At 36.3% G+C, this 12,840-nt stretch overlaps 1 protein-coding gene across 1 annotated transcript in view; it reads left to right on the forward strand.

The window, feature by feature from the left end:
* The window catches only part of PARP8 (poly(ADP-ribose) polymerase family member 8), a 116,991-nt gene that overhangs the window by 52,354 nt on the left and 51,797 nt on the right, over positions 1-12,840 (forward strand). Inside the window, exons 3-6 of the mRNA XM_072359778.1 lie at positions 3,237-3,274; positions 8,285-8,374; positions 9,428-9,498; positions 11,677-11,754. Of these exons, the coding sequence (XP_072215879.1) occupies positions 3,237-3,274; positions 8,285-8,374; positions 9,428-9,498; positions 11,677-11,754 (277 nt within the window). The remainder of the gene's footprint in view (positions 1-3,236; positions 3,275-8,284; positions 8,375-9,427; positions 9,499-11,676; positions 11,755-12,840) is intronic.

The following is a 12,840-nucleotide window of genomic DNA, read 5'->3' on the forward strand; positions in this document are numbered from 1 at the left end:
TCCGATGGTTCCAGTAAGCAGTTTTTTCTCTCCAAATAGCATTTTAAGTGTGTGCAAGTGGAATGACCTATCCTAAAGGCTGTACTTGTGAGAGTTCTTTTTGATGTGATACTTCTCAACACGCAGTGACTTGGGATGTTGAAGCTCTTACAGCACAGAGACCTCAATATTCACTGAAAACCAGAATTTAAATGGAAGATAATTTTATACATTCTCTCTCTCCCCTGCCTCCCCGTCCCCCACATTTTATATCTATCTATCTATCTATCTATCTATCTATCTATCTATCTATCTATCTATCTATCTATCTATCTATAGATATATAGAGATATATAGAGATATATAGAGATATATAGAGATATATATAAGATTGGAGAGGCTAACAGTGTGATCAGGTTAAACACACCCAACACAAGAAATAAACAAATGCTGAATTGAGGACTAAGCTACACGTATTCACTTCTTAATCTGAATTAGTAGAATTTCTAATAAAAGCAGCTGTTTTATCTAATTGGAAGTAAATCTCCCATTTTGAAGTATTTTGCTCTTTAGCCTTTGGTTCATATCTCCTTAAAAATAAAAAAAATAAAAAAAAATTCTTCATATAATTTCTACCTTTCCTTATCTGGTAATATTCATCACTGTTCTGAGACCACTACTGGAACTTTTTGGGCTCTGTATCAGACCCTGAATTTGCTTACAGTCATTGCAAGAAGTGGTTTGAAGTTATTTCTAACCTGCATCTTCATAAATCTTTAGATTTATTTCCATCTTACATATATTTTTTTCCCAGAAGTGTATTTTTTCATGAGTTTCCATTTAATGTGACCACAACTGATGCAGTCACAGCTCCTATATGAAGAAGAAAAAGAAAGACAATTTTACAGGATTTCTGCACATAAGAGCATAGAGTAACTCACAAGGGAAGCAGCCTGTGCAGGCTATCTGGTCTATCCTCTGCTCAAAGCAGGACCAAGTTGGAAGTGTCTTCACAGTTAAATTAGGTAACAGATAGAGCCTTACGAAAGAGTTTTGAATATCTTCATTAAAGGGAGTTCCATATCTATTCGAGCCCCTGTTCCTCTCTTCAACATGATTTTATTATTATTATTATTATTATTATTATTTTATTTTATTTTATTTTATTTTATTTTATTTTATTTTATTTTATTTTATTATGTAAATACATAGAATCTCCCTGCTTTGCTTCAGGTTTTAAAACGGAGCATGGAGCGTTTCATAGAATCATATAATCAGCTTGCTTAGCTCTAGAAAGATTTTTCTTTTCTTTGTGATGAAAGCCTGCATTTGAACATCATTCTGTTTAACAGCAGTCAAACAAACTCATACACAGCAGTGACAGCAAAAAAGTATGCAAGCTGCCAGTCTAAAAGAGTGAGACTGAAGTACAGCTTTGGGTAAAAGTCATGGTTGCAAATGCAAATTCTAGAAGATAGTTTTACTAAGAACAGACTCTTTAATAACTTAATGCTGTTTTTGTTTATTTTGTTCTCTGTGTTTTGTTCTTGTGGTTGTTTGTACCAGAGGACAAAGCTCTCCACACAACTGTACTGAGATGCATAATATTCCCTTATTTTGAAATGTTTCTCTTCTTAAAATAATGGTACTTCATGCCATGAGAGATTAACTACATTTCAATATCCCCCAGTGCTTAGGGAAAATGCTCCAAGATAATGAGTTACAGATGATTCCTACCCAAATGTGTAGAAAAGAGCTAAAGGAGAAAAGTCACAAAACGTTGACTTTACACAATGATGGTATTTAATCCTGGCACGACTGAAGCATCAAGTGTTGTGTGGCTAAATTCGTTGTCAGCTATAATAAACACTCTTTCTGCTTCCATTTATGTGAACATGTGCAGCTCTTGAAGAAACAGGCATCTTTGCTTCTTAGTCAAACAATACATAAAACAAATTATGATAGAAAAAATTATGTGCAAAAACGGATGACAGAGCTATTTTGTAATAGATTGATTTATGGAAGAAAGCATGAGATCTGTTTTTTGGGGTTTTTTTTGTTGGATTTTTTTTTTAATTGATTGCCTCCTACCATCACTGAATTGTGAAAGTAGAACTCATTTAGCTGAAGTCCTTGAGAGGGAAAGAAAAGATCATACGTGAATTCATTTTATAGTCTGCATGGGAGTTGTATTCATGTAATTGAAAAAGATGCACTGAATCTGTTTTCAACAATGCACAGTAAAATTTATTATGAGAACTGTGCCATCCTGTCTTTGTCTATCTGCTTAATTCACTACAGACATGAACATGCATCGTGTATTATTTAAATGTGTAGGTTGAAACATACAGCTTGTGGAATTTAGAGATGGAAAGAACATGAATTATACAACAGAAAGCTTTCAGCATGTTGTGGAATTGATTTTTTATTTATTTTTTATTTCTTTTAATCGAAATGTAGATGTACATTAACATTAAAAAAAAATAAAATAAAATAAAAAAATCAAAGGGGTAGTAAATTTGGTCAGCCTGGCCTTAGGGAAGGCACACAGAGACCAAGGTAAGATATGAGAACAGCATTTGTATATGTTTTCTGGAGAAATAGATTCAAATAATCCACTAGTGACGACACTCACTAGTGAGACTGTAGCTCCTTTAAATTTGAATTGAACTCAGCTTGACACAAAGGGACAGAGGTGTCATATAAGATTGCAACAGGTCTTACAAATGCGGGGTTTTGTTGAGAGGAAGGAGCCTAAGCAATACAGAGCCTGCACTGAGTGTAACAGAAATATAAAGAGTACCCAAGTGCACAAAAGGCTGAGTTTTGAGTAAAGCCCTGAAAGAACTGTAGAGAAAGCTGGGCTTTTCTGTATATGGTGTTCACAGAGCATTTTTTTATTTATTTCTTTATTTAGGCAAAACATATACTGTGAAATATCACTCTGAAGTACATATAATACAGTCTGTATTCATTTTAAGAAGGTTGAAATCAGGATGTGCGAGTTCAGCAGAGTTAGCTTTCAGGATGGGCATGACTTTTTTTTCTTAGCTGAGCACTTCAAAAGCCATCAAAATAGCTGTTACCTTCTGTTCTGGAAGCCATTGGGATCCTATAAATAAACATAGGATAATACAGGAGCAGGGGAAAAAAAATCTTACCTCAGCAGTTACTGTAATTATTAATTCTGTTGTTTCTTTTTTTCTTTTTTTTTTTCTTTTTTTTCTTTTTTCTTTTTTTTTTTCTTCTTTTTACAGTGTATCCTATTCAGTGCACGTCTCTGAGGACTACCCAGGTACAGTGCAACATTCTTGTTCATGACATATGTCTATGTGTTACTGTAACTTACAATATTCATATGAGAATATTTGAGAGGGTGTTAATGTGCTCCAGGTGCATCCTTGTGCTAATCACTTCCCATTAGTTAGATAATTTTCACAGTCATTTCTCCTTTTCAGGCATCATTTATCAACTGGGTCAGGGTGAGAAAACCTGGTTCACAGGTTCCCTGAGACCAGAGCATGTGATGCTTCCCGTGTTTGGAGCCAACACTGATAGAGGAGTGAGAAAGTGCCCAACTCCTCTTTGGCACGGTAGATAAAGCTTGATCCTTCAAGAAGCTGAGCAGTCTGGCATAAGGCCAGCAAAGCACTTCAGTGTATTAAACCTTAATGAGGCTACTCATGTTCTTAAAGTTAAGCCTGTGGACTGTGCACTGATGCTTCTCAGAATCTGTTGGAGCCAAGGGCTTCTGTGTGGGTATGTCTTTGGTAATGCAGGCTTGCAAAGCTGTGCCCAGCTGTCCTGCCTTTCTGCTTTACCCTGAGCTGAGCTGGTAAGAGTTTGTGTAACCATGTGGCCAGCCTGGACAAGGTGTATCACCTGTATAAAAGGCAACTGACCAAGAATAGAAGCTGATTGACATGATTCCCTTCCATGATTTCCTTCACAGACAGCCTGCACAGTTACTTTGTAGGTAGAATCTCATGGCAGAGAATCTACAGAAGCAGAAATGGGAGAGTGAAGCAGGGCGGAGAGCAGAAAGGCACTGTGCAAGTAGTGACCTACAGTAATAAGTGCAGGATCGCACCACATTGTATATTTTGTACCTCAGAGTATTTAATAATGTTAATACAATGAATGGTATGAAAGCCTTTGTCCTTTTTTAAATTATTTTCCATAACATCTCTGTAATATTTCTAAGAAGAATATTTCTTTCTTTCATTTATAATCTCTGAAGTAGTAATGTCTTAATCTTCGTGTTAAGCAACAGTAAACTATGTCTGTTCAAAAACTGCTAGTAATGATGATCTGTTCAACAGGTGCTGCAGAAGGATTCATAAAATACGTAGTCATATTCATAAATTTATTGGTCACTTGATTGCTCTGACAATGAAAAGAGAGACAAATAGTTGAAAAAATGTTAATGGTTTGCTTTGTTAAGTAATGGATTTATTCATTCCAGTGATTAAGCTACTTTGAGGAGGCAGAACATTATCTCTGGGAACCCCTAAACTCAATGACATTCGAGAGCACTGAACCAGCGATTACTTCCATGGCAAAGGAGATTTAATCTCCTGGCAAGCACTTCTGTTTGACAGACCTCAAACCTCCCTTACCAGATGTTGCTTGCAGCATGCCCTGGTGGTCTAAAGGTCTGAATTAGTTTGGCCCTAAAACATAATGAATATTCTCTGCCATTGCCCCCTACATATTAAAGCGAACTAGAATTTGATCATTTTACACTATAGTTAACTCAGTGAGGAGGAGTAAACCAGCTGTGCATGTTTATTGATTGAAACCTAACCCTTCAAGCCTTTGAAAGACTGTCAAGCTTTTGCAATATGTACACCTGCTCTATGATGAAGAGGTGTTTAGTGTTTTAGGAATTATAATGACACTTCACTGTTTTTCAGCTGTGATCCTAAAAATAGTCAGTGTCATTTGGTAAGACAGATTCTCCTCTCTTTGTATTAAATATTGGTTAACATTACAGATGATCATGGCTCTCTCTTCTCTGGCATGTATTTTTAGGGATGTTTCAGGGACACATCTGAATGTGATGGTGTCCACCCTGTGAAGCTCGGTGCTGGTGTCCTCCTCAACTCAAAGATGTTTTTAAGCACTGTTACCAGTTGCTGGAGTTCAGATCAGCATGTGCTCATCAGATTACGTTTCAAACAGGATAAGTCTTTACAGATCAAGGTTTAAGTCCATTAGTGTGTAGCTATATCAAAGTTGTATCGTTTGGAGATTAAAAGTATAAAATACACAGTGGATTAAGCTTTGAAATCCAGAAGATGAAGACTGGGAGAAAGCTGTCAGTTGATCATAAGATAGATTGCTAATGTATGTGATAAATATATGGAAAGAGAAAACAAAACAAAACAAAAACCTTACAAATGTTTGTTCAGCCAGAAGTGACCCCACAAGTCAATCTTAGATATTGTTAGACCTGTGGGTACTATGCATAGCTCCCAGAATTTCTATTACACATCACAGTGTTGACACTGATACCTGTGTTTAGCTACTGCCGAATTGATTCAGAAGGAACAAAAGATTACAAAGAGATGAACATTAAATCATACCTGTGGGAACCATAACATGACATGACAACTTTCAATAATGAAAGGTGCTTGAAAGTTTCATAATCGTGAGTGAAAGTTAAAAATATATTCACAAAGGCATGCTGTAGAAGTTAATGGGAGTGTTGACACAGTAGTGTCTGAGTTATTTATACATTGCTGAAAATACAAAAATATCACTGAAAATTTTAGACGTAAGTAATAACAGTTCTAGCAAAATACCTTGGTAACCATTTTCTCATAACATTGAAAAAAATGAGGAAAAATAATGCTCCTTAGGAGCAGTTATAGAATATACCATCAAGGAGTAGACTGAAGTCCCATTAATATGAGTGGATCATGGCTCCTGGGAGAACAATTGCAGCAGCAAGCATTTTGCTAATGAATATGTTTTCTGACTGATACTTGCTGGCTGCCATAAACTTTTAGAACTGCTGCAGTCTTTTATCTGAGTTATTTGTGGATTACAGATATGTGAACAGAAGCATCCTTCTCTTAGACCACGTTAGACTTTAGCAGAGGCGGAGACAACACAGTGGGTAGTAAGTGGTTTGTAGAAAAGAAAAGAAAAGAAAAGAAAAGAAAAGAAAAGAAAAGAAAAGAAAAGAAAAGAAAAGAAAAGAAAAGAAAAGAAAAGAAAAGAAAAGAAAAGAAAAGAAAAGAAAAGAAAAGAAAAGAAAAGAAAAGAAAAGAAAAGAAAAGAAAAGAAAAGAAAAGAAAAGAAAAGAAAAGAAAAGAAAAGAAAAGAAAAGAAAAGAAAAAGCACCACACAAATGAAGAAAAAAAGCATAGTTGTTGCCAAGTAGAAAAGGAAAACAAAAGCTTGGCAGTGAGTGAAAAGTACTATCCATCTGCTAAGAATGAATGACAATCAGTGGACATAAAAAATATAATTAGAATCAATGCAACTTGGAGTTGTCTTTTTTTCCCATATACATATATTTTTGTATGTTTTCTACAGTGCAGATTGTTGTATTTCCTACTTTTTCATGCAGCTATAAATTCTAGCCCATGGATTTCCTTTTCCCCACTCATTTATGCACTGCTGGGTGTATTTTATTTAGAACCAAATAATGATTTCAGTTATTCCTTCTTGTTAGACTCCTCAGCAGTAAGTTATTCCTCAGCTTTAGAAAGGAATGGGCATGAGTTTCATATCTAGAGGTTGTGGTTGGACTTAATGGTCTTTAAGGTTTTTTTCCAACCTGAGCAATTCTATTTTCTGTGTTGGGACTGAAGCAGTGACAGTGAGGTGTGCATGCAGATAGAGGCAAGGCAGTGGGCATGGGAAGGGTGAGGTGCAGCTGCACTGAGCACATGGTGTACAGCCTGTCCTCCCCATGGACAAAAGCAGCAGAAGGAGCGAAAGCTGACCAATGACTGGAGGGGCCCCCTTTTGTGCTTACTGTGCCGTGCCAACTGCAGAGCAGATGCAGACTGAGCAGATGGAGCAGGTTGCTGCGCCTGCTAGAGTGCAGTGCTCAGGGAAAAGTGCCAGCCTCCCAGAGCACTTACCTGCTCTCAGGGTGTGTTTGCTGTACTGTGCTTAGATGACCCACATTACCTCGTGGGAGAGCACAAAGTGGAATCAGGAGGAAGTGTGGGACTGCACCAGATTCAGTAGGTGTGTGAAAGTGGCAGAAAGGCTGATTCACAGCCCACAGGCTGGGAAAGCCCCACCTGCTAGCGGCAGCATGGGAACCCCAGAGTCTTGATGCAGGCTTCTAGGAAACACTGTATTGCAAGGGACAATACTGCTGAATTTACTGATAAATTAATGCTAACATTTCTAACATTCCATCAGAAGCACTCCAAGGTTTTGAGATCCAGATTGCAATATTATGCTTACAATAGTATGTTTGTTGATGCTCTTAGCTGATGTGAGACCAGGGTGTTCAAAGTGATGATAGATTGAGCCCTAGTTTCAGTTCTATTACTTCTCTCTTTATTTCCGATAGTCTTAATTGTCAGCCTTTTTGCAATGGACTGTAAAGTCTATTTCACCCCAGATCATTAGAAAACAAAATCTTAGTGCCTTCGTAGGCAGTTTAACAATTCATGCAAAATCAGCTTCTGCAGGTACTACCTAAAACCTTGCTGCTCCTATTCTGTTTAGTTGGAAATAAATAAATAAATAAATAAATAAATAAATAAATAAAAGCCTAGCATCACTTTTTATGAGGAAGTTTAATACATAATTTCCATATTCATACCCACACGTAAGACGTTCTTTTTCCTGAATCTTGTAAAGATGTTCTCCAGTGATTAGAAGATAATTCAGACATGCTTCCTGAGATGAGCTAACATGAGGCACAGGCACGTGTGTACATTGTGCCCATAAGCTCACCCTGCGTGTGTGAATGTTCATGTCAGGCATCATAAAAAGCACCAAAGCAGTCTTCATTTTGGAAAAGTTTGGCTCAACTCCCATAAGCCTTGATAGAACCGTTCTGAGCATTGCTTGGTACACTTCCTGCAAACCATGACATTGGAATCTAGGGGTTTGCTTATATGAAATTTAGGTGTTAATCTTCCAGCTTTTTGGTATTATTCTTTTTGTCATCAATCTCAATTGAACAAACACACCAGGAAATGTGTGCTGGGCTTCTTTAATCACTGGCAAGATGGTTCCTTAGGACAAAAGGGTGGGATGGATGATGTGGGAAAGGGTTGGCAAAGTGCTGCAGGCCTTCAACATGCAAGGTGTTTTTCTTTTGTAGATAACACTTATGTTTCCAGTTCTGATAATGATGAAGATGTATTAGTTACAACAGAACCAATTCCAGTAATTTTCCACCAAATTGCTACAGGTAATCTTACATCCTGATGATTTTAGCAAGTTCGTGTTTTGTGAAGGAGGACAAGATGTTGACTCTGCTTTAAGTGAGATATGCTAATGGGTGCGGTTGGACAGTTTGCTAGTTCCTCATGGGCTTATTGTAGTGAATTGTCCTACATTTCAGAATTTAATAAATTAAAATACTTCTCTTATGGATCTACACAACTGTGTAGGCAGAATGTATTTTATTCTTTTAGTGTACTGCAGTCTGTACTAAAGCAATTTTCCTTGAATACAGTTAGAGGTGCTTAATACTTCTCAATTATATATTTTTATGCTCTCCTGCTTAAACTTTATGAAATCTTCACCACTGGGAATGGAATAGTCTGTAACTGTCATTGCCTCTAGAGAATTACTTCAAAAAATTTTAAGCAAATTGGTTTGCAAAATGAGGCTGTAGAAAAAAAAAATATATAATTCCAATGATTTTACGAACCTCTTTATTTGAAATTATTTCCATACTTTTCAGAAGTAGCTAACACATAAAATGGCAAGCTTTTCAGAGGTCTAGAAACTTGCATATGATGCATTACTGAGATCTGTGCACATTTTTTATAGGTTTCTTAGGTTTTATCAGCTAAATTCCTTGATGATTTCATACTGTATGAGAAACTGCATAGAGCAGTCATAGTACTGCAGTTCCTCAGATGGGAGCATTATGTTTATTATTATGGTGGTTATTTTTTTTAATAGAAAACAATCTGATTTAATTTTTGGTAGGGAATTTTGACCTTTTTTTCTTTTTGCTCATTTTTACTCAAAAGTGTAAATTACTGAATGAGAAAAACAAATCTTCTAGATGGACTAGCTGAATTTTATTTGATAACTGGCAATATAGGATTTCTGAAGTGTGTGGGCTACTTTATTTCAGACTGCTGTGAACAGTTTGGTGCACATCATGCCCATATCTTTTTATTCTTTATGCACCCCACTTACTAAGTATTAACTAAGTATTTTGAGTTGGCATATGCAAAATTATTTCATGTTTTTCACAGATGTTCCCTATTTTCCCTTTTCTTTTAAGAATTAAGAAAAACCAGTGATGTCAACTACTGCTTATCCATTAAAGCAAAATTACAGAGGGAGAATGGAGAGGTATGTATTTCTTACATGTGTATTTTAACAAGCATTTTAAGAAATGAGAGAAAACAGAAATGCTTGACTTAGAATTTCTCTCAAATGTATGCTTACTTAAATTGTATATATATGTATTTTACAATAAGTCTCGTAATTCACTTAGGCTACTGCCATGGTGTACAGCAGTCCAGCTTGAGTCTCTGGAGCTTTGACAACATTCACTGTTAATATTCGAAGCTGAAGGCTTATCAGTCAAGCCTCTGGCATGGGCCCCTAACCAGTCTCAGTGAGATGATGTTAAGAAAGAAATGACAATAAATTGAAGTCTTCAGAGGCTAATAGTGCTAGGGATTCAAAGAAAGTGCCACATAGGCTCCCATGCCAAGCCTTAGAATAAGTACTGTACCAAGAATTCAAACGCTTGACTTAAATATCTTCTCTGATAAGTTTGATTTCTGGGTTTGCAGTACTTGTTTTCTGACTACTGCTTTAAGGCTCTGATCTGTATTTGATTATGGAAAAGGTCAGACTTGATAATGGGCATGGCGTTTGTTTTTTTTTCTTGTATTTTTGTTTGTTTGTTTGTTTGTTTTTTGGGTTTTTGTTTTGTTTTGTTTTGTTTTCCAGTAGATTCAACCTGATGTGATTTCAAAGGCTGCAGTGGAATTTTTTCGCCTCTGTAGCCTCTTAATTGTTTTCAGTGCTCTGTAAACATTAGAAATTCAAATGCAGTAAGAATTATGTATTTTTTAATTGAACAAGGTAATTAAGTTTGAAAGCACTGAAAGAGCCTTTAAATAAGTCTCTAACACTGACCAGTTCTGTTGGCTAGACAGCTAGAGGTTTCGGTTAGGATAGGGTTTGTCATCACTCTTGTATGAGAGTATCATTTCTCTTTACATTGCATTCAAATTTGTTCAGTTGGGTTCTGTTTGAACACAGACTTGCCCTTGAGCTAGGGTTATTGTTAAACAAATACAACCAAAGTCACTTCGTTTCTTTTCAGTAAAGCAGAAGCAAATACAATTTTTATGCTTCGTCTCAGAAAATTGCTGTGAAATTGTCTGAAATACAATTTTTCTTCTGTGTGTACATGCAGTAGCTAGAGCAGGAATCTAGAGGTAAAGATAAGGAGATGGGATTAGATTGTCTGACCACAGAAATTGATGATGAGTGTATTTGATGTTTACAAATATATGGAATTTAAACGTACCTTCTCTAGTGTGATTCATAGATCTGACTTCTATTTCACTGTGCCAGTTCTGTGTAGGACATTAATACAAAATATGCAATAAGTACACTGTGTTTGGGTTTAAATGAGGTGCTTTGGTCTCATCAGATATTTCTATGGGGTTCTTGTCAACAGAGGGCCTAGAAATAACAAATGGATTGTGGAAAACAATATTAATAATATTTTCAAGTAATTATAAATGAGGGCTCCATTAGTAAGAACCAGAATACACTGCAGCTCATGCTGAGTTGCAGTCTGTACAATGAGCAGTTCTATTTACTTGAGTGCAATTATTCACAGAGCAGCCTATTTAGGGTAAGTTTTACTTGGGTAAGCATATTACTTTCTAATCCTTAATTTTCCAAATCTTGGAGTGGAGCTAGTCAGAAAATTAAGATTTAACTTTCTTGGCAAAAGGCTAGTACTTTTGTTTAAAAATAATAACTAAGCTGCAGTGTGTCAGTGCTTTTTACATAAGGGAACTTAAAAATCTCATGGTTGGGCTTGAATCATTTCCTTAAACTATTAGAATTGATTTGCCAGAATAAAGTAAATTAAGACCTTATTAGATCAGTAAAATGCTAAATGAATTAAGTCCAGAACCTCTCTTGGTGGGTAAATTATTCTTTGTTTAGCAGAAGCAGAAAGTGAAGGAGCTCTGAATATCCTACTGAATTGACCAGTTCCCTAAAACACCACACTGTGTCTATGCTCAGACAAAGTATTATTTCTCTGACGTACTTCCAGGGTGATTTTTTCTGCACTGCTAGTATGTGCAGGCTTTGTCTGCTATTTCACTGTTCTTAAAATAGGCCCATTTTACACCTTGGGGAAAAATAATATTAAAAGGCCTTTTCCTAGGGCTGCATACAACTTATTTGTAAAAACATAATTATAGTACTCAGAACCTTAAATGCAAGACAGACGTATTATTTTGTCATTGTTAACTTTCCTTTTCAATTAAGGAGTCACAGCACAACAGCACACTTGAAGAAGACTCTGAAGGAGATAATGATTCTGAGGAATTTTATTATGGAGGACAGGTAATTGAGGATATTTTTGCAAAAGTTTAAAGGAATTGATATTGCTATGGTTCATTCCCTTATAAATCTGTGATAACTGATTTTGTATGCATATTCAATATAAAGTGGAATGTGACTTGTATGTATACATAGTATTTTAAAGTATTGACTGTTATGTGGTAAATTTATGTCAAACTTAAAATGAGCTCATTTACATCTGTAAAACTGTAAGAACAGAAAATCCAACTGTTCTCGAGGGCGTTTGAAAATAGAAGCCAGTTGCTTATTTCCAGGAAATAGATATTTACACTTTACAGCTTATCCTGTTATTTATACAAATGAGAAGTCAGGATGGATCCAAATCTGTTTTGTACTGGAAAGCTGCCATTTTGTAAAGTCAAGAGCACTGCAATTTAATGGTAAAGATGGTTATTACAAAACAATTTTGATCTAGGCAACACTCTATCATTTTTTCTTAGCTCTACTGTTAAATTCACCTCGGAAAATGCTACATATTTTTAGATAAATGTACTGTTCTGCCTTTCCTCCTTGTTCCTTTAGTAGAATTAGTTATTATTACATCCTCTGATGTATTGGGAAATAAAATCTCTTTATGTCTGTATTCAGATTTTTCTTACCTTTTTAGTCTAAAGATTACCTCAGAGGAATAATTCCTCGCTTACGTTATTAGAGCTGTTTGTTTCAGTGAACATCTTAAGGAATTACAGCCGATATTTGTGAAAGTCATCATTGCCTCCGCCTGAAGGCTGAAGCCATCCATGCCCTCAGAGCAGAGAGCAGAGGCTGCAGGTGTGCGTCAGCAGCGCCGGCTGGTTGGCTTAGAGAGGAGTGTGCAGCATACTGATGAGCAGGGCACCACTAAGCCTGTTCTTGAGGCAAAACACAAGCTAAGGCACCGAACATTTGCTATAAAGAAAGCTCACCCTTAAAAATCTGTGAAAAGTGATTCTGAAACTGGTAATGAAAGAACGTATTTTTAGTGACAGAAAACAACTGTCAGGGGGTGTGGACTCGTGTTCACTTTAGAAATGACTGCAGGAGTTGCCTCACTTCCGCTGCCTATTCCTGCACCCTGCAGAGCACTGG

This window comes from Excalfactoria chinensis, chromosome Z (assembly GCF_039878825.1).
Source record: "Excalfactoria chinensis isolate bCotChi1 chromosome Z, bCotChi1.hap2, whole genome shotgun sequence".
Classification (NCBI taxonomy): domain Eukaryota; kingdom Metazoa; phylum Chordata; class Aves; order Galliformes; family Phasianidae; genus Excalfactoria; species Excalfactoria chinensis.